This window comes from Tympanuchus pallidicinctus, unplaced genomic scaffold, assembly GCF_026119805.1.
Source record: "Tympanuchus pallidicinctus isolate F22 unplaced genomic scaffold, pur_lepc_1.0 scaffold4, whole genome shotgun sequence".
Classification (NCBI taxonomy): Eukaryota; Metazoa; Chordata; class Aves; order Galliformes; family Phasianidae; genus Tympanuchus; species Tympanuchus pallidicinctus.
Genome location: NW_026294758.1, coordinates 4,963,668 through 4,982,721, shown reverse-complemented (window position 1 = coordinate 4,982,721; position 19,054 = coordinate 4,963,668). Strand labels below are relative to the sequence as shown.

Below are 19,054 nucleotides of genomic sequence, written 5' to 3'. Positions count from 1 at the left end.
TTTTCTCATCTGTTACAACTTTACTTTTATAAAGTCCTTGTTTTAGCAATTGCAGCTTGAGAAATTATTCACATATTCATTCAGTTATTCCTACATGTACTCTTCTATGCTTACTTTAAAAATATTCTTACTTGATAATCTTATTGATTTTGAGGACTTTGAAATTGGCCGTTTCTCCAAGCTTTTCAGCTCTAGCCTTCCTGATGTGTTGGTAAATTTCAGAGTATTTAGCTAAATTTATAGCATGCTGTTGCTTCTCTTGTCAATGCTTGCTGTTCTAAATATAGAGCTGTAAGCCACCTATTGCTATTTTGGAGTAGTAACCTACCATTCCCAATTCTGCTTTTCCTCTGAAATGTTTTCTGGATTTCTGGATAACACTGAGAACAATAAATATTATTTCTGGGATTCAAGGGCAACTACCTCAGAATTAAAAGTTCATCCTGTATAGGATGAGTCTCCTCTGAGTCTCATAGACTTCAAGGAGGTTGCATGCAAGTTGAATGACTTCTACAAATTTGAGGTTTCTGGCTTCCACTTGGCATATTATTCTATGCAGAACTGTCATCTTCCTCAGGCTTCCTTGCCAGATAACTGGCTTTTCATTTTCTCATTGTGTTCTAGGTAAGAAAACAGCAATGTGTCAAGATTAATTCAATATAAGGGGAAAGAAGCAGACTGCATTTGAAAGGGTTAAAATATTTTAAAGTGTTCTCTTGGATATGGAAACATTTTTGTGGCTTCCACGTTTTAAAGGCTCTGTAAAAGTCAAACCTTAGTATTCTAAGAATGTTCAGCTCTCTTTCTCTCAGCAAGAAGTCAGTGTGCCTACGTTCTCGGTGTGGGGGAGTCTTTGGGGTTTTTTCCTTTTCAGTGAATTAAGGAGCAAACTCTCAGATTGCAGTGGTTTACAAGCTGATCATTTGTCCTTCAAGCACCTTGTGCAGACTTCATTTAGACAATCAGTATATCTTGCACTCTAACCATCCCCAGGTGCAGAGCCCTCCCCACTTGGGCTACCACTCACCACCAAGCTCCCTTCTGAGCTTTTTGCTCTGGGCAGCCAATGTCTTTTCCAATCTCTTCAGCAGGAGGAGAAGGTGACAGTGAGCTGCTCACCCAAGAGCATCCCATAGGCAAGACTGCCCGATGCCCTAGTCCTTACCCCACTCCTTCAGCTATTCTGTAGGGGCCAGGGAAGCAGAAGAATGGATGAAGCACCAAACACTGGAGATAAAGTCACTTTTCTTCTCTGTCTTCCCAGCCACCCTGGTAACGTAGCTGTGTAGCACCACAGCTGAGGGGACATATGTAGCAGATGGTGGCTGGAGGTGCCAATGCCAGGGCATTATTCTCACCAAGAGTTGAATAGGTGTCATCTGTAGAAGTAGAGTAACAGTTATTAAGTACTGGTGCCGAGCTCTCTGGTCCGTGTGCACTGCATTGTGGCTGTGACTGGGTTTTGTGTTTTTAAGAGACTTAACCCCATGTACTCAGAATTTTCTTGTTCTTTGACGTGGGACAACTGTGTCTTGAGTATTAAATCAACCTCTTATTGTTAGAGAAGTCTTTGATTTCAGCCTGCTGTTACTCCATTTTCCTTTATCTATCTTGTTGGTTTATAATTCAGATGTTTCCTTGCACAGTTGTGTCTTCAGTGTTTAGTTAACACAGGCAATTTGCAGTTTGTTTTAAACTTCTGTTGAGATATACTAAGTGGATGAGGTAAATCTCAGGGCACTGCACATCTGGCTTACCCAGGCAATGAAACACACTGAGTGAAACTTCAGGAAATTAAAATATAAACTTCCCTGCCCCTTTTCCTGCAGGGACAGGAGAGGGGCTGGGTCTCCCTGCTTGCATGTGCTGTTGTAGGATGTTAACACTTTCAGTACTCAGAGGTACATTATTTTTCCTTTTACTCAAGCCTTTGCTTCCAGACAGCAGCTTCCAGACAGCAGCTTCATGCGTGAATGGGATGCCTTGGGATCTCCATATGCTGACCTGTGAGGTCACAACTTTCCTGTAGGATATCTGCTGGCATCTGAGAAAGCTGATCGTCTGGAAGTCCCCTGTCTGAACTTCGGTCAGCGACTTGTTCCTTAATCACTCTCACAAATGGGACCATTTGTTTCAGCACCTGGAAACTCCACTGGTGGACACAAATCAGCTCCCAGTTCAAATCTCAGAAGCAAGCACCTGCACAGCCAAGATCCTGATACACTACTCTTTCCCCTGGGACTGAAAAGATTGCTATAAAGAAGGTTTCCAGGTTTTAGATTAGCACAACCTGAACACAAAACTTCTTTCAGAATCCTTTACACCAGCAGAGGATTTTATTACTGCATCTTCAAAATGAGAGAAGAAAAAAGTCAGCCTCATGCTGTTACCCCAGGGTTATTTAAGCACTGTCCTGTTTTCAAACCTAACAGGGCTCAGTCTGTAGCATTTTACATACTCCTGTACGCGTTGCACTTGTTCAGCCCTGGCTTGGCATTCTGTGAATGAGACAAATGCACTGCACTTGGTGCTTGTTAAGTGAGCCCTGTCTTGTTTTGCGTTTCATATGAGGAGAGCAGGGAGGGTGCTACAATATCAGGGCAGTATTTCAAAGTCTAAGCCCATTTGCAAAATAAAATTGAAACAAGGGAGAAAGGAAAGGAGTATCCAGGTTTCAATTTTTCTGCATTTGAATTATTTGTTGTGCCAGGTGTTGTCTGCCTCTCTGCAGCAGCAGTAGTGGAGCGAAAATCGTCAAGAATGGGCAGCAGCCAGCTGCAAGAAGAATTTAGATCAATAAAAGCGTGGACAAGGAGAGAATTTATTCAGGATAACAAACATTCACTAGAGTTTGGAGTCCTGACCTCCTCTGCAATTGAAATTATAAGATCCAAATACTCCTATAGAGGGCAAAAAGGCAAAAACCAGGCCATCCACATAATTAATGCAGATGTTGGCAAGCTTTTATAAGGGCCACTAATTCATTCCTATGACTTCCTCCCTCCCTCAAGGCTTCTTACACTTGACCTGTTATTGCCACACAATCCTTAAGCAAAGAATTGAAGCCAGATGTCTTGCAGCTAAGTCTCTCTTTGTTAAGTATGCCTTGTAAATCAGTTTTTCTGGGCAGTGGAGAAATCCTATATGAGAACTTTGAAAAATTCTTAAATAATTAAGGCTGAAAGGTTTTTAACCTAAGAATTGATGTATCCTAGAGGAGCAATTTAAGTTTTATAGTCAGTGTGCTGAAAATACTGTTTACTCTTGTTCTTAATTATCCTGGGTTTGCAAATGTTTCTGATCAATGTTTAGGTTAGAACTGAAATCATTTTTAGAAAAAAACTTTTTCTGCAGCACAGATCTAGCTGTTACCCATTTGGCTTATGGGTGGAAAGGTTTGTATACTTCTTCTTTGGAATTTGCTTAGTTGTGTTGACAAATAGGTGCAAATGAAAACAAAGAGAAATAGCCTTGAGTAATTCTGAGGAAATATTTTATCAGATACTTCTTTAACTGGACCACAATTACTAATTTATTTTTTTTTTCCTAATTGTGTACATTTTTAGTTTCAACCTGAAGGTTATGTTAGTTGAAGCATTTCCATCAGAATGGTTGGAGCAGTCCAAAACTGTTTTGTTTGTTTGTTTGCATGTTGTAATGGGAAAAAATTCTTACATTTTGATGTTGATCTGTTATTTGTTTGGGTGTACTACCTGTTTTCTTGCTATAACTCCTCTGTTTCTGCATTGAGAAAAATAAAAATGAATTTCAGTGAATAGAGTTTTGACAGCGATAAAACCAGAAACAGGTCTCCTGAGTGTCTTCAGACAGAGACATGAACTTCTTGTTGGTTTTCTTTTTATTATCATTTCATCCTTGAGTCCTTTCTGATAAAGCACCCTAAACAAGGAACCACTATGTTAGTCTCAAGAGTTTCTTTTTGTGAGATTTGGCTTTTGGGAACTGCACTTTGAGTAACTGATTATAACAGAACAACAAGAAATGTCCCTGATGAAGATCTGGGTGAATTAAAACCTCCGGGGAAGTGCAGCAACTTTTCTTCCTCTTTGAGGAACGTGTCATGTATCACAGCTACAGCCAAACAATGCTTTTATGCACTCATAACATAAGCAAAGTGTTCTGTAACAGAGTTAACTTCTTTTGATTATGAATTGCATGCCTGTCTCTCTAAGTGAGTTTTTCAGGAGGTCTGCCTGGACAGAAGCTCTAATGTTTATTATGTAATTTACAGCTATGACAGAAATCATGCTCATTCCCAGAGCAGATGGAAGTATTTCTGGTTGCTTCTAATCTGGCTGTAGTTACTGAAATCCTCAGAGCAATAGTTTGTGATTTGTGGAATGCTGTTTGTTCTGAAAAAGTAAATTTGTTCTGAAGTGTGTTCCCTTTCTCTGTCCAGTGCCTTTCCCTGCTCTCTGTGCATGCCTTGTCCATGGAGGCAATTATATGTTTTCAGTTCTGATGTCGTTCTTTTTCTCTCTTTCCCCGCCCCCCCTCTTCTTTCAGTCCACAGCCATGAGTGAACCACAGTGCTACTACAATGAAACCATTGCCTTCTTTTATAACCGGAGTGGAAAATATCTAGCCACTGAATGGAACACTGTCAGCAAGCTCGTAATGGGCTTGGGGATTACCGTCTGCATCTTCATCATGCTAGCCAACCTCTTGGTTATGGTGGCTATTTATGTCAACCGCCGATTCCACTTTCCTATTTATTACTTAATGGCCAACTTAGCCGCCGCAGACTTTTTTGCAGGGCTGGCCTACTTTTACTTAATGTTCAACACGGGACCTAATACTAGAAGACTGACTGTAAGCACCTGGCTTCTCCGTCAGGGTCTCATTGACACTAGCCTGACAGCCTCTGTGGCCAATCTGCTGGCCATCGCCATCGAGCGGCACATTACAGTCTTTCGCATGCAGCTGCATACTCGGATGAGCAACCGGCGAGTGGTGGTGGTAATTGTTGTTATCTGGACTATGGCCATCGTAATGGGTGCCATACCAAGTGTCGGATGGAACTGTATTTGTGATATCACTCACTGCTCCAACATGGCACCGCTCTATAGTGACTCCTACCTGGTCTTCTGGGCTATTTTCAACCTGGTCACTTTTGTGGTCATGGTGGTCTTATACGCTCATATCTTTGGGTATGTCCGCCAAAGGACTATGAGAATGTCCAGACACAGTTCTGGACCTCGCAGGAATCGGGACACCATGATGAGCCTCCTGAAGACTGTGGTCATTGTGCTTGGTAAGTTTTTACTTTGTCCCCTCTACCTTCCCCGCTCTATTTCTTACCAGGTGATTGCAGTAATGCATGTCCAGCTTCTGGGAGGTCAGCATCATTTGGAAGATGGTAGAAGAAGTAGGGGCAATAAGAAGCCCCAGCATTCGTTACTGTGTGGGTATTATCAAGCTTTTATGAAAAAGGATATCACAGATGTAATCATCCAGCTATGTAACATGAAACAGATGAAAATAGCAAGATCTTGATAAGGAAGGGATTTTTGGAGCAATGCAAGTTTAAAACCTTTTCTAGCAGCTTGTCCCCAGCACTGTTCACCTATTGGCATGAGAAAATAACAAATGAAGTGAGTCCATCATGCACTGAAATACAGGTTCTTTCCTTGTGCTAAAAGTGATGTGTGTATTCAAGTAATATTTTGTGTCTGAAATAAAAGAAGCTAGAGGCTTGTGTTGAAAGGATGCTCAACAAGGAGTAATGGCCTGTAACCTGAACAGAGGAAGTTCCATACTAACATGTGGAAGAACTTCTTTACGGTAAGGACGATGGAGCACTGAAACACATTGCCCAGTGAGCTTGTGCAGTCTCCTTCTATGGAGATATCCAAGACCTGCCTGGACCTACCTGAGTGACCTATTGTAGGGTACCTGCTTTAGCAGGGGGGCTGGACTCAGTGATCTCTTGAAGTCCCTTCCAACCCCTACAATTCTGTGATCTGTGATCCTGTGACTTCACATGTTAAACAAGTCTTTATGTACAGTATGCTCAGGTCTCTGCTGTATGGTTTGGCACATCTAAAGTACCTGCCTCTTTATTTATAGGGAAAGATACCACATGAGGTATTGGTGTAGTTCTCTGGAGGTCCCTAAGGTTCAGGGCTTGGAAAAGGGGAAATATCAAGCAAATATCGCAGTGCAGTTAAAAGGTTTTTTGTCTTCTTGGACAAGTATATTTGGTTTAGATCTTGTGCTTTCTGCTTTCTTATGCAAAAGCACTGTCTGGGTGGTACCACTCCCTGGTGATTATCCTTGCAGTTCCTTCAGTTCCTTGTTGCAGCTAATGATGGTGAGCTGCAGTCAGGTAGGGATGGTGCTAATTATCTGTCCCCAGCTATGAGGGGAGGTCCTTTGCATGAGGTCCTTCAACAGGGCGGATGGGTCCCTTGCAATGCTAGTCCCCTGTTGTGTTGTAAACTTGGCCTAGTTATCCATAAGTGCAGCTGTCCCCAAATCTCCAGGGACCTAAACTTGGACGAGTTCAGTCACAGAGCTAACAAGTAAAACCATGCCTTCACCTTGCTCTCAGGCCTCAGGAACAGCTGCAAGATGAAGATGGAGGCAACCTCAGAGACTGCAGAGGTTGAATGTTTGTATATCAGGGCATTTAGCAGATGACCAGCTGAGCCATGAGAAAAGCTCATTAGTTGCCACCAGCACACGAATGCTGTCCAACATCTCCAAATAATCACTTGCAGTGGAAGTTTGCTTTCTGGCTCTGAGCAGTTGGAAGCTCTGGCTAGGTAAAGCCTGCTCTCAGAGGAAACCTGCAGCAACCCCTGATGCATTGGTGCTCTTGTGCTGCTTGAAGTCTGCTTGCAAATCTGGTTTACAGTTTTCTCAAGCAACAGTTTGAATTCCCTAATGTGGTATTTCCTGATTACCTCCTTCCAAAGGCAATGCTGTAGGGGCAGAGTTTGTTTCTGCTTTGGCAAAGGCAGTGAAGGTGAGTGGATCTCCAGGACTGCCTGTAGCAGCGTGCTGAATGTTTATCTCATGACCTCTGCTTTTTCCTGCATCAGTGAGCCTCTGTAACAGAGAAGAAAAGACCACCCTGACTTCCTTAATCATGCAGAGGAAGCTAATACATCACACTGAAGGCAGACACCAACTTTTTCTGAAGGCAGAGAGAGGAAAGGCAGTGTTTTGGTGTGTGTGCAGCTCAGCTCACTGCTGAGTGGGGAAGGAGGTGGAGTGATTCATACTGTGGAACCCTGGGAGCCGAGGAGGGCTGGGATCTGGGTACACCTGTGGGTGCTAGTAGGTGGAAGCACACACATCCTTGCTTTAGGATCTTTGTTAGAGCTCTTGCACCGAGCTCCATGTCCCTGGCTATGCACAAGAGGACAGTTGTGCATCAGGAGCAGTCAGGATCTGGCACCCAGGGTGCTGAGACCTAGGAACACATCAGAGGCAGAGAACAGATTTTTTTCCCCCTTTTACTTTTGCTTCCTTCCTTCCCTCCTTCCCTCCTTCCCTCCTTCCCTCCTTCCCTCCTTCCTTTTGTTTTTGCTTTTTTGTTTTTGCTTTCTGTTGTTTTTTTGGTTTTTTTTTTGCTCTTGATTTGAAATATTTTAAACAGAAGGAAGTGATTTCATAGTTAAGCCCTTTTTTTTTTTCATCTAACAAGGCAGCTTTTGAAATCTTATGAACGTAGGAAGGAACATAAAGACCTCTCTCCAGAGCATGCCTTTTCCTGCATGCTGGGGCCAAGGCAGGCTGATCTGTACACCACACACAGCCATAAAGCAGGATCTGGCTTAGCTTGCAGCTCAGTGACACTTTGCATTTCACCACTACCATGTGTTATGTTTAAACAAGCCATCAAATGAACAAGCAGAAACCCAGTGGATGCAATAGCCGAAAGCTGGTGTCATCCCTTCTGTCCTCCCCATTTCTGTGTTTTACTTTTAAGGACAACTCTAATGGTTTGATTCATTGATGGTAGAAGACACCATCAATGAATCTCAGAGCTCCAGGCCAAAAAAAGAGCTCTGCCTTAGCTTTCCGTGACCTGAAAGAAGACATGAAAGGTGAAGTGTTTTCAGATGTTTTTATAAAACTATTTTTGTGGGTAAGTATCAGCAGAGATCACAAGTGCTGATCAGACTGCATGGTCTCCTGTCTTGCTTACAGCTCCTGTTTTCATAATATAAATAACTCTTCCTTATTCTTCCATAAGAGGATCGTACAGTCTTCTGTATTTAGATGGTAGTTTTTGTCTGAGAGGCTTTCTCTTGGCACCATTATGGTACAAAAGAGATAATTAAGGTTAAAAAAAAAAAAAAAAACACGAACCTGAAACTGGTGTGTGGTCCCCCTGCAGAAAGTTTAAAACTGTGAAGTGGTTTTGCCCATCCTTTCTCAGTAATTAGTCAGTAGCTCTCCATGAGACAGGGTGGGAGACTGCTGTCAGTGGGATAATGGTACTGAAGTTTTATAACTACATTTTAGGTAATAATAGCAACAACTCTTCCGTAGTCAGCGCTGCAGTTAGCCTTAGTTCTCAGTGGTGTTTGGCCAAAAGCAGGCTGCTTGTTGGGCTGGGCAGCACAGCTACACCCTGACAGAGGCAGAGCAAAGAATGAATTCCCTGCTGCTCACCCCTTAAGCTCCTGGAAATTGAGAATACACTTTGGGCCTTCACTGACTGTAAGATTATCTGCTTTGCTTGTAGGGACGCAATTTAATCTGCAAAATGTGGAAACTAATGTGAGCACAGATAAAAAAAAAAGTGGAGGTTCCTTTTGTCTGAACTATTTTGATTTAAAGGAGTCTTACTGTGTTTGAAGATAGTCCCTTGCCTTTCTATAATGAAGCAATAAATGCACGGAATACATCTGGAAGTTTAGTATAAACATCTGGAAGAGTGGAACTGCTCAGTAACAGCTTTTTTTTTTTTCTGCTCCTTCTTTCTGCCATAGTTATGAATTGCAGGAGGGACCAAGAGACTTTGTTTTTTGTTTGGTGTTTTTTTTTTGTACTTTAGTAGCTTTTCTTTCACAGTTAGATACCAACAGCAACTGTGGTAATGCACCAAGTTTCAGTATACTGTAGACAGGCAACCAAGGGAAATAAAATACAATACTGATAACCTTAACCTTTCTGTCTGTCTCATTGTCTGATGAAAACTGTGGAGATCCATGAGAGTATGTTTTTAAAAGATGTTTCCAGTATCATTGATGTCTCTCCTGGCATGCATTCTACATGTTTTCCCACTCCCTCCCTGGGTGTGTAACTGCTGCATAGTTCTTCATGCAGCATGATTTCTGAATTGTCAGTGGGAAATGAAAAGGACAAGAACTATTTCTACAGTCTGAATGAGAGCATTCCGAGTTCCACCAAAGGGATGCCTTTGTTTTCACAACTCTCATGCAGCGTCAGGTGATTAATAAAGCAATGTCTGTCTTCATTAGCTCCTGAACCTTAAGGCTTTGATATACCTAACCTTTCTTAAATATGCTTCACCCATTGCCAAGTGGTCCTGGGTTGACATCAAGATGATATTGTCTAGACTGGGCTTGGTCATGGCTTTGCTTGACTTTCAGTGAGTGGACCTTCCCTGCCCGTGGAAGGTTACTGTTGTGGTCCACAGTGAACATCAGCTCTGGTAGCATATGCAGCTGATAAAAGGATGCTTCAGAGAGGCTGAGGTTGAACTCCGAGCCCTGCGACAGGAAGGGGACAGCTTGACCTCTCCATCTTTGAGGAGTTGTGCTGGCAGGAAGAGACAGTCTTCAGCAGCATTCTTCAGCTGGCCATGAGCCTTTTATCTTGAATATGTCCTCCTACAAAGTACTGATGGCCCTGTTTGGAGAAAACAGTAGTATCCAGTTGTTTTTTTTCACTAACACTGCATGTTCCGTGGAGACCTGAGTTGGGTAATGAGGTCTGGCCAGCATGAGGACATTTCCCATCTCCTCTGAAAGTGAGGGAATGTGAAGTCATAAATACCAGGTTACCCTGTGGCCAGCATGGGGTCTCATTCAGAGTTACCAGCCCAGACTGACCCCTGCATCACAGTAATGTCGCTTGTGTACTGATTCAGTCCTAGCGGAAAAACAAGGCAATAAACTCTGGGACTGGCGCTGGCAATATGAGCCTGAGCATCAATGACTTTCTGTTCTAACACACAAGGTGCAGTTATGCACAGTCCCAGTGTTTTTAGATAAGTATATTTTAAAAGTGCATAAACTGTGAATGTAACCCACAGTCAAGTAAACGGGAAAATTGTGGCTGATGGCCATAGTCTAAATGGAGTGCCCCTCATGGAGTTTACAAGATTAATTCTTATTACTATTGCATGGGGAATGTGGAGGAATAGAAGATTTATAATAAGTGCTTTCAAAGCTGTAGTATGGCTGCAGTACTTCGGAGCTGTATCATCAAATATGTGCACGAAGAAGATGAAATGATTAAAGTTATCCTACAGTATTTTTAATATCATATTTTGGCATTTATGATTTTTGATGGCTTGGATTTTCTTCCTTTTTTCTCAATGGAAGGACAGTATTGATTACTCCTCTGAAGCTTCCTTTAAGGAAAGTAGCGCATACAGTTGGGGTGCAGATGGTTTCAAAAATTGTCATTACACATTATTCTTTCTTTCTTTTCTGTCCTAATGGATGATGTCCTAATGATATTTTGATGTTGGAATTAAAAACAAACAAACAAACAAAAAGTGTACCTTCAACTTGCACATAGATGAGGAAAAATAGTAGTCTTTAGATTATTGCTGATATTTGTTGCACTGTGTAACTGTGAAGCTACTCTGATTTAATACCAACAAAGAATAAAATTGTCATGCTGTTTATTATCCATAACAAAAGCGGGTTACTGCTTCTTATATTCTTACATGTAAGTGTCCATATTCTTATTTTCTTGATGTAGTTCTCTTGCTGTATTAACTAGATACTGCATAGTTTGAAAAAAAGATGAGTACTTTTTATAAAGATATAATTAAAAATCAGAGAGATGAGTTTCTACTCTTGATTGAAGTAGTGGAAGTGTGAAAACTTGCTGAGAGTCTATGTTGCAGTACATGCATCACTACCCAGTAATTTGCACTTGATGCTTTTCTCTTGCTTTTTCTATGCTGCCAGAAAGAGCAGTACTCTGTGTGCTCTCTGACACTTAATGAGTCTCTCTGAATCTCATTTGCTGGTCAGTTTTACTGCTGTATTTTTACTCCTGCAAATGTAGTCCAGCTGATCTTATCTAATGACGCCTTGTAGCCCAAACCAAATAACTTCTCAGCACTGCTTGGCAGGGGAGGGTACTGAAAAGAGAAAGAATAAAGAAACATGGCATGTAGAAATTACACCGTGGACTGTTTCTTTGCGAGATAAACCTCCTGACTAGCTTCCTTTTTCAAAACAAGCCTGTGCAAGCTCTCGCTCCTAAAGAAGAATTGTTTGGTGCCTTGGAAGCAGGCAGCTCTTTCTCTGAACCTGGAGCCTGATGGGGTGTGTTAGAAGTTTGGTTAATAATGTTTTCTTTAATTTCTTCACTGACTCTCCCAATTGAATTTATTACATCCTCAGCTAAAGCGGATATGTTCTTGGTAACTATCTTTTCTCTAAAGTATTCCAGGTATCCCCTTGTAATTCATCACTTTACCCTAGGGAAACCATTTGAAACTTTTCCCCTTCTTTCCCCCCCTCAGTTAAGAATAAGTACTATTTATTTTCATTTGGGATCCTTTGAAACTGTGCTTTGAGGAACTTCCATCATTTCCCAAGGCAGGAATGTGGTTTTATTTTATTTTATTTTTGAAGGGGAAAAATCTCTCTAGTAAATCCATTTCTTTACACACGATGGAAATGAGACTTCAATAAAAGGCTTTCCTCTGACTTCACTGTAATTTAGTACCCTTCAGGGAAGAAATAAATTTGAAGGGCAAACGAGAGCTCTCTGGGTTCCTCTAAGAATGGCCAGAGAGAGAGAAAACTTGAGTAGTTCAAGGTTTACACCCATGTTACATTTTTATTTAAAAATAAAAGTGAAATAAAAACTCTTGTAATTGCTTGCACTGGTTGTTTCATGTTTCAAAAAGTCTTTGAAAATAAATTTCAGAAATAGGTTTTCTCCTCTACAAGACCAAAGGAATTGCTTTTTTATCCTTATTATGAATGACAGCATTTATCCCCAGTCAGCAGAAGACAACCGTTTCCCTTGAGTCCAGGTGAAGTAAGAAACCGCTGGCTCCAGAGTTAAATTCACTTAGTGAAAATGCACGCCAGACCAGAATGAATCGGCACCGTAGTGCTCTCTCTGCTGCCTTAATTCCACTTAGCAGTGCTGCAGCCACGGCCGTCCCCATCAGCCTGGGCCTCTCTCAGGGGGCTGAGATGGACGCGTGCCTGTGAGGCATTTGTTTTAAGACAGAACTCTCAGCAACCTGGAAAAAAAACTGAAGTTAGAAGTTGTGATCAGTAAAAAAGCAGGTAGTCAGCGTGTCTAAGTAAATATGCTTGTAACAGCCCAGCACACAGCTAAGAAGGCCTTCTGATCTCAGACTTCTGCTGCGTTTTTGGAACAGAAAATGGGAATCCATCCATTAAAAGAGGTGACAGGCTTAGAGTACATCGTTTTGCAGTGTGGGGAGATCTGGAGTACAGTACAAGCCCAGCCACTGGCTTGCATTTTCATCTTCGGGATGGCATTTGTGTATCGGTGGAAACTGCTGAAGTGCTAAGCCAAGAGAGCATGGCCAGATTTACAGCCAGGCCTCAGCTTAGGGCTGCGTGCACAAAAATGCCAGCTGTTAACTTGTCATGTTGCAAAACTGTACTCAGCAAGGCACTGAAGGACTGTTTGTTTGGAGCAGTGGAAAACATTTTGAACAAGAGGCTGTTTTGTGGGAGAGGAGAAGGGTGCTGCCGGCATGTTGCTTCGTTCCACACAGACAGCATGAGCAAGAACTCTGGGTCCTGAAAATAGAAAAATAGAATTTTCTGTCTGACATTATTCCTGCCTCTGTAGTTTTAATGGCTCGTAACATCAAAATATATAATTTTTTCCAGCAAGAGTGCATGTGGAGACATCTAAGATGCATCATCTGCCCTCTTCCTGGCTGGTGGGTAGTGACTCCTGCCTTCTGACAACAGCCTTTGTGCCCCCCTGCTTGCAGTCTCCATATGAGAAATGAGTTGAAGGAGAAGGCCTGGGTTTTTTGTCAGTGCATGCATTTTGAAGCTGAATGTGAATGACAAATGTGACTGGAGCGCTTCTGTTTCTGGTGTTACTAGCAGGACAGCTTCCTGTTTCTTACAGCTGTGGATGCCATCACTGAGCTCACAGATGGCCGTATGTTTTTTTGTTTCAGACAAAAGTCTGCTTTTTTAATTTATGTTTTCAGCCTTTCTATGAGTAAGGTTCAGTCATGCACTTGCACACTTGTTGCACTTCTTTAATGCTGAAAGTAATGACAACAGCAGAAAATCCTCATGCAGTCTGCAGGTCCCATTCTCGAACCCTTTATGCTGGATCCCTTCCACTTGGCTCAGCCTAAAATAGAAAAAAAAGCCCTCTGTCTGTAACCGCAGGTTTTCAGAGAGATGCTGTTGGAAAATGCAGGTGCTTGCAGAAAAGCAGGTGGTCATGCCTGCTGCATCATGGCTGGGGCCATGACGTGCTGGTGGTGAGCACGATGTTGGCCTGGGTCTGGGCATTTACTTGTTCCTCCTCCCCACTCCCCATGGCTGCTCTGTCAGAAATCCTGAACTCACTGTGAGCTTGGCTTCCCTCAGAATTCAGTCTCTTGTTTATTTTAATTGCTGGCACAGGGAGAAAGGTCAAAAAGCATGATCGATGCAAGGTTGGAGGAAGACCTGGAGAGCAGATAAAAGGACTCTGAGCTGGTATGGAAGGGCTTTAGAAGTAATGACATCACTTGTTAAGTCTGATGCATCTCTTTTCCACTCTGAAGGGCTGTCGGTGGTGGGAGGCTGTGCTCAGTAATGAAATGCTCAAACTCAGAGGCCTTCCATAAGTGAGTACTTCGTGTCCAGAGGGCATCTGCTGCAGTTTGCTGTAGCAATAACCTTTGGATGCTGGTGCTGAAAGCTTAGAGGGTTATTTGGGACAACCAAACCAACAGAACCAGACTTCCAGTAACTCAGTGAGGGAATTGAGGAGGAGCATGCCTGTTGGTCTTTGTTGTGTTGGACTAAAGGATGTCTGCCTGGGTCTTTCTTCTTCAATAAATGACTTTGTATCTTAGTATACATTTGCAAATATAACTGAGCAAGGACTGTTAAGTTTTTTGAAATATCTCCTTTTGTGAAAGAGGAAGTGTTCCCTGAAGGAGAGGGAGAGAATTTCATTGTTACAAGCAAGAGAAGCTGCCAAACTGAGGCATTTATCTCCTTTTCATGGAAATTGTTTCCTATGACCCTGGACTCAGTGCCTCCCTTGTTCACCTAAAAGCAGTTCTGGGAGCTGTTTCCTATTTTCTGATACTGCTGTAGCAACAGGAAGAAGTCTTTCTTACATATGGTATTGATAAATCTCTTCTCCCCTTGTTTGAAGTTGCCTCTATATGCCCACTTTCTGCTTTTCCAGAAGTATGAGGAGTAACAAAGACTTGAATTTTTCCCAGCAGAAGCTGCGAGTATAGAGAGCAAAAAAGCTGTGTAAATCTATTGTGTATTCGTAGAACAGTTGCTACACTCCTTTGTTAAACAAACTAAAAATGAAATTGCAGCCCATAAAAGGAAAAGAAAGGATACTTAAAAAAACAAAAAAAGGATGCAGAGTGATTCTAGATGTCTTGAGTTGCATGGGGTTGTTTTTTTTAAGTTGTTAACCGTTGTTAATCATCAAAACAAAGCTTTTTAATGACACATTTTCTACCATAGCTGCATCCAACTCCTTTTAGAGGAGAGGGCACTGCACCCCCTGCACACAGGATGTGATGCAGTTGTACCAGCACTGGGGACTCACTGTCACCTGCCAATTCCTGCACATGTATCAGTCAACTCCCAGGAGCTGTGCAAAAGAGCATCTGCATAGTTAGTGGAGAACCTTTTCATTTCAGTCAAAGTGAGCAGTTGAAGAACAGCCTGGGTTTTGATTTCTCTCTTCAGCTGGCAGCAGGATGAGAAACAAAGAGGGACTGATAACATTACTACAAAGCCAATATTGTTGTGCTTATTAATCATCAGCTGCAAGGTCTGTGTTTGACACAGGTGGGTTGCATTTAAAAATTTGCTAGCATACCCATTTATTTGGATGGGTACTTTAAGCAGTGAGATATTGACCTCCAGATTACAAACTTTTATCGGGGAAATATATTTCTTCAAGTATGTAATAAGGAATTACCACCTTAAGTGATGTAGAAGGCAGCCCTTTCTCTCAGTTAACTGGGAAGAGGGCTATGAAGAGGGAGGGAGCCAAACCATGGTTTTTCTGCAAACAGAAAGGTGACTGCTCTGGAGGCAGTGAGTGATGTGCAAGAAAGCTGCACCAGTCTAAAAATCAATTCATAACCAGGATGCAAAGAACTTGACCAACACTACAGTACTGCCTAGCATAGGCAGCATGCCTTGCACTGCAAAGATACAGTATTCTTTTGCATGTTTATGTGGCTGTGGAGGTTTTAATAGAGTGTATTTTGTTGTCTGTGGTTTCTACCTTGGTTTCTCTTTTTGCAGCTCTTCTTGTGGCTGGTGATTGGAGTACAGGAGTTGTGTGTCTCTCCTGGCTCTTCATTTAAGGTTTGAATGCTCTAAAAATGAGCATTTGGGACTGCTCTCTTGCAGACGCATTCCGTGTAAACCAGCTTTTGTCCCAGGAGATCCCCCGCCTTTGTTGTGTATACACCCAAGCAACAAAAAAATGTAAGGATTGCATAGAACAAAACCAAAAAGCATTAAGATTATTTTTTCCCTTTTCATCTTTCAAAAAATACCATCTTTTTATTTTCCAGTGGGTGATTTCTGAAGCAGTAGCAATGTAGAGGGATATTTGGTTCTCCAATTTCTGAATCAAAAAGGTTCTTTCTGTTTTGTACCGATCTTATCCAGCCTCCCCTACGCAGCAGCTCTTGTTTGCATCTCACTGCACACAAAAGGAACTGCTGTATTGCTTGTAGTTGTTATCTAAACTATCTTTTAAGCTTTCTGAACTCACATTAACCATTTGTAACTTGGAAACTTTGCCCTTCTCACTCCTTGGAGGAGCAGAAGAGAGCATTTGAGGAGACTGCAAGCTACTCTTCAACCTTAGGGCAGGAGGTCAGTGTGGTATGTGGTGTTCTGGCTGAGATGTTCAGCTGTTGCAGCTTCCATGCAAGAACAAGAAATTACTTCTTTTCAACCTATGAAGAAGTTAGGTCACAGTGTGCATTTTGGGTAGTTCAGTGTTACGCTTTCATGTGTGTTCCTACAGCTTCACTGGAAGCATACGATTTGACAGCTAAGTCTATTTATAGTGAGTGTTTATATGTAATTTAAAATAGTGAAAGGCTTGCTTGGTCAGTACTCTTCTGCTGCAGCCCTTGAGCACATGCCATCATAAAGCCTCAGTATCCATTTGATAACTGCACTGACTGCAAATTAAACTTCTAAGTGCCCCTTCTTGGCAGGTGTGAGTGCTAGTGTGAAGGAGGTTTGCACTGGGTCAGGTGTAAAATCTCAAAGCCAAGGAAACCACTTTTGAAAGAATGTCATCAGCTTGGCTTCCAGAAATGCAGGCTGAGAATAAATTGGTGTTTCTTACAATGTATGGCATAGTTTCTAGGAGCTGTGTGATGTTTTTATGAACATCTATGCATCTATTTCAACAAAGCTTTCTTTTGTAGTTTGGAACAGTGGAATGTATTCAGTGTTCCTTAAAGAACTGATGATTTTTTAGTTACTATTTGAATATAAGTATCTGTTACGTAGTGTAGCAGAGCAGGGATTGTAGTGAGCTGGCCTTTCACCTGTCCAGAACAGAGCCACAGGCGCTGTTCAGACTTGGATCCACTTCCCATCAACAGCAGCGCGTGTTGCAGTTCATCATTCACCATTTGTCATTTTGTGTTTTGAAAAGGTGAAAATGAAGGGAATGTGTATTAGCTGATAGGCTGTGTATAATATGCCTTATATCGGTCACGTGGGTTAAAACAGTCCTCACTACAGATAATCAGCATTAACCTTTGGCTGTTCAGCCAAAGATGCATGAAGAGAGTTGCCAATGAATATCATAGAATGACTTGGGTTGAAAAGAACCTGAAAACCCACCCAGCTCCAACTCAAATCCATATCCATACCCTAATATCCCTCCTGGCAGGGCTGCTCTCAGTGAGTTCTTCTCCCATTCTCTGCACATATCTGGAATTGCCCCCAACCACATGCCAAATCTTGCACATGGCCTTGTTGAACCTCAGTAGGTTCCTGAGGACCCAATCCTCAAGACTGTTGAAGTCCCTCTGGATGGATCCCTTGTACTGGTCTTGAAGAACAGAAAAATTCAGCTTCTTTCCATGTGGAGTGAGGAGGAGTCCATTTAGACAAACCAGTGAAGCCAGATAATTAGCTGGAAATAATTAACTTTGCGTTTCTAGCTGAGGAGAACACTTGGCCTTGCAGTGTGTGCACACATCAGATGCTGCCATATGCTGTTCATGGAGAGCAAAAGGCTTCCAGATACCCTGCACTGCTCCACCACACCAGCATGTTAGCTCTGGATTAAGCCATGTGCACACAAGAAATGAGGCTTTTAAGCACATTACAGAGCATACTTTAGTGATGGGTGCTGCTTCCCGAGAGGTTTTTCTTTTTCATGTTTTCAAGGGGAATTCTTCATTTCTTGTGTTTTACACTGCCACTGGCATTCTACCTCATGTTTTATTCAATGTGTATTAAAAACAGATTCATTTAAACAATGAGTGGATCTGAACAAACTGTTCAGGAGCAAGCGCTGAGGATTTAACCTCTTACATTTCTTTCACGGGTATGGATCTTAATTTCACAAGCCAAATGTGGGTTTATCTCTCCATCTGTAGGGGATCACCACCTGGGTGGGAGGACCACCTTGCCTGCCCATCTGAATAGGTGAGTGGTAGCTCAAAACATCTGTCTTCAGATATATTGCCTGTGGACCATTGGTACTTGGGGTCCATCACAGCTAGTTTCAACCCTCTGCTTGCAGTTCTCTCCCTGGTGAACACATTACCTTCAGTTTCTGTACAGCAGATCAGATCTTGCAGGATGTCAGTTGTGAGATGTCTCCTTTGCATATTTCATTGCTGAGTGGAAATCTCAAAATTAACTGAAAGGATAATAGAAAGTGTTATATTTGCCAAAAGTTTTGTTGGAGCTCTGATATCTTCATGCTGCTATTACTTGCTAATAGGAAAGAGGAATGTCTGCTGGATATAGCAGTTTTGTTGAATATCTCTTCTACAGAAACTACAGCAAACAAAAAGTAAATGTGAGAAGAAGGCTTCTGATGCTAAGGTTTTTTGTTACTAAGAAAGCAGTCCTATTTTATGATGTGTGGAGAAGGCAGTAATATTGCCTACAAAGCTGAACATACTTGATGTTGCATGTGCCTTGTAAATCTGTGATAATAAGAGATGTGCATCAACATCTTGAATCCATCTCCACTACCTCCATGACATGGACTGACCATTTAAAAAAAAAAAAGAAAGAAAGAAAGAAAAAAAGTCTGCATACTTAGAAGTATATTTTCGTTGTTTAAAGACGTCTCTCTTCAGTGCTCCAGGAAAAAGAAAAAAAATGCAAAGTGCTAAGAAATGTCAGGCACGTTGCCAGCACTTTAAAGAGCTGTTAGAAGAGGGTTTTTAGGGTTAGAGATAGGTTCAGAAACTTCCTGAACCAGCACAAGAGATACCAGTGACAGAAACATCCGAAAATGTTTAATCATTTCATAGCCCCCATGAAGGTTGAATCGTTCTGCAGTGGAGGTGGAGGGGGCTCACATTAGGTTATTTCCATCACTGGGACTGAAGGGCACGTGCATGGATTGGACATGGTGCTCAGTGCCGTGGAGGTCACTT

At 42.0% G+C, this 19,054-nt stretch overlaps 1 protein-coding gene across 3 annotated transcripts in view; it reads left to right on the top strand.

Moving 5' to 3' along the window:
* LPAR1 (lysophosphatidic acid receptor 1) overlaps positions 1-19,054 on the top strand; it is a 64,131-nt gene that overhangs the window by 31,226 nt on the left and 13,851 nt on the right. For all 3 annotated transcript variants that reach the window (XM_052700842.1, XM_052700843.1, XM_052700844.1), the window contains exon 3: positions 4,528-5,275. In XM_052700842.1, the coding sequence (XP_052556802.1) occupies positions 4,528-5,275 (748 nt within the window). The remainder of the gene's footprint in view (positions 1-4,527; positions 5,276-19,054) is intronic.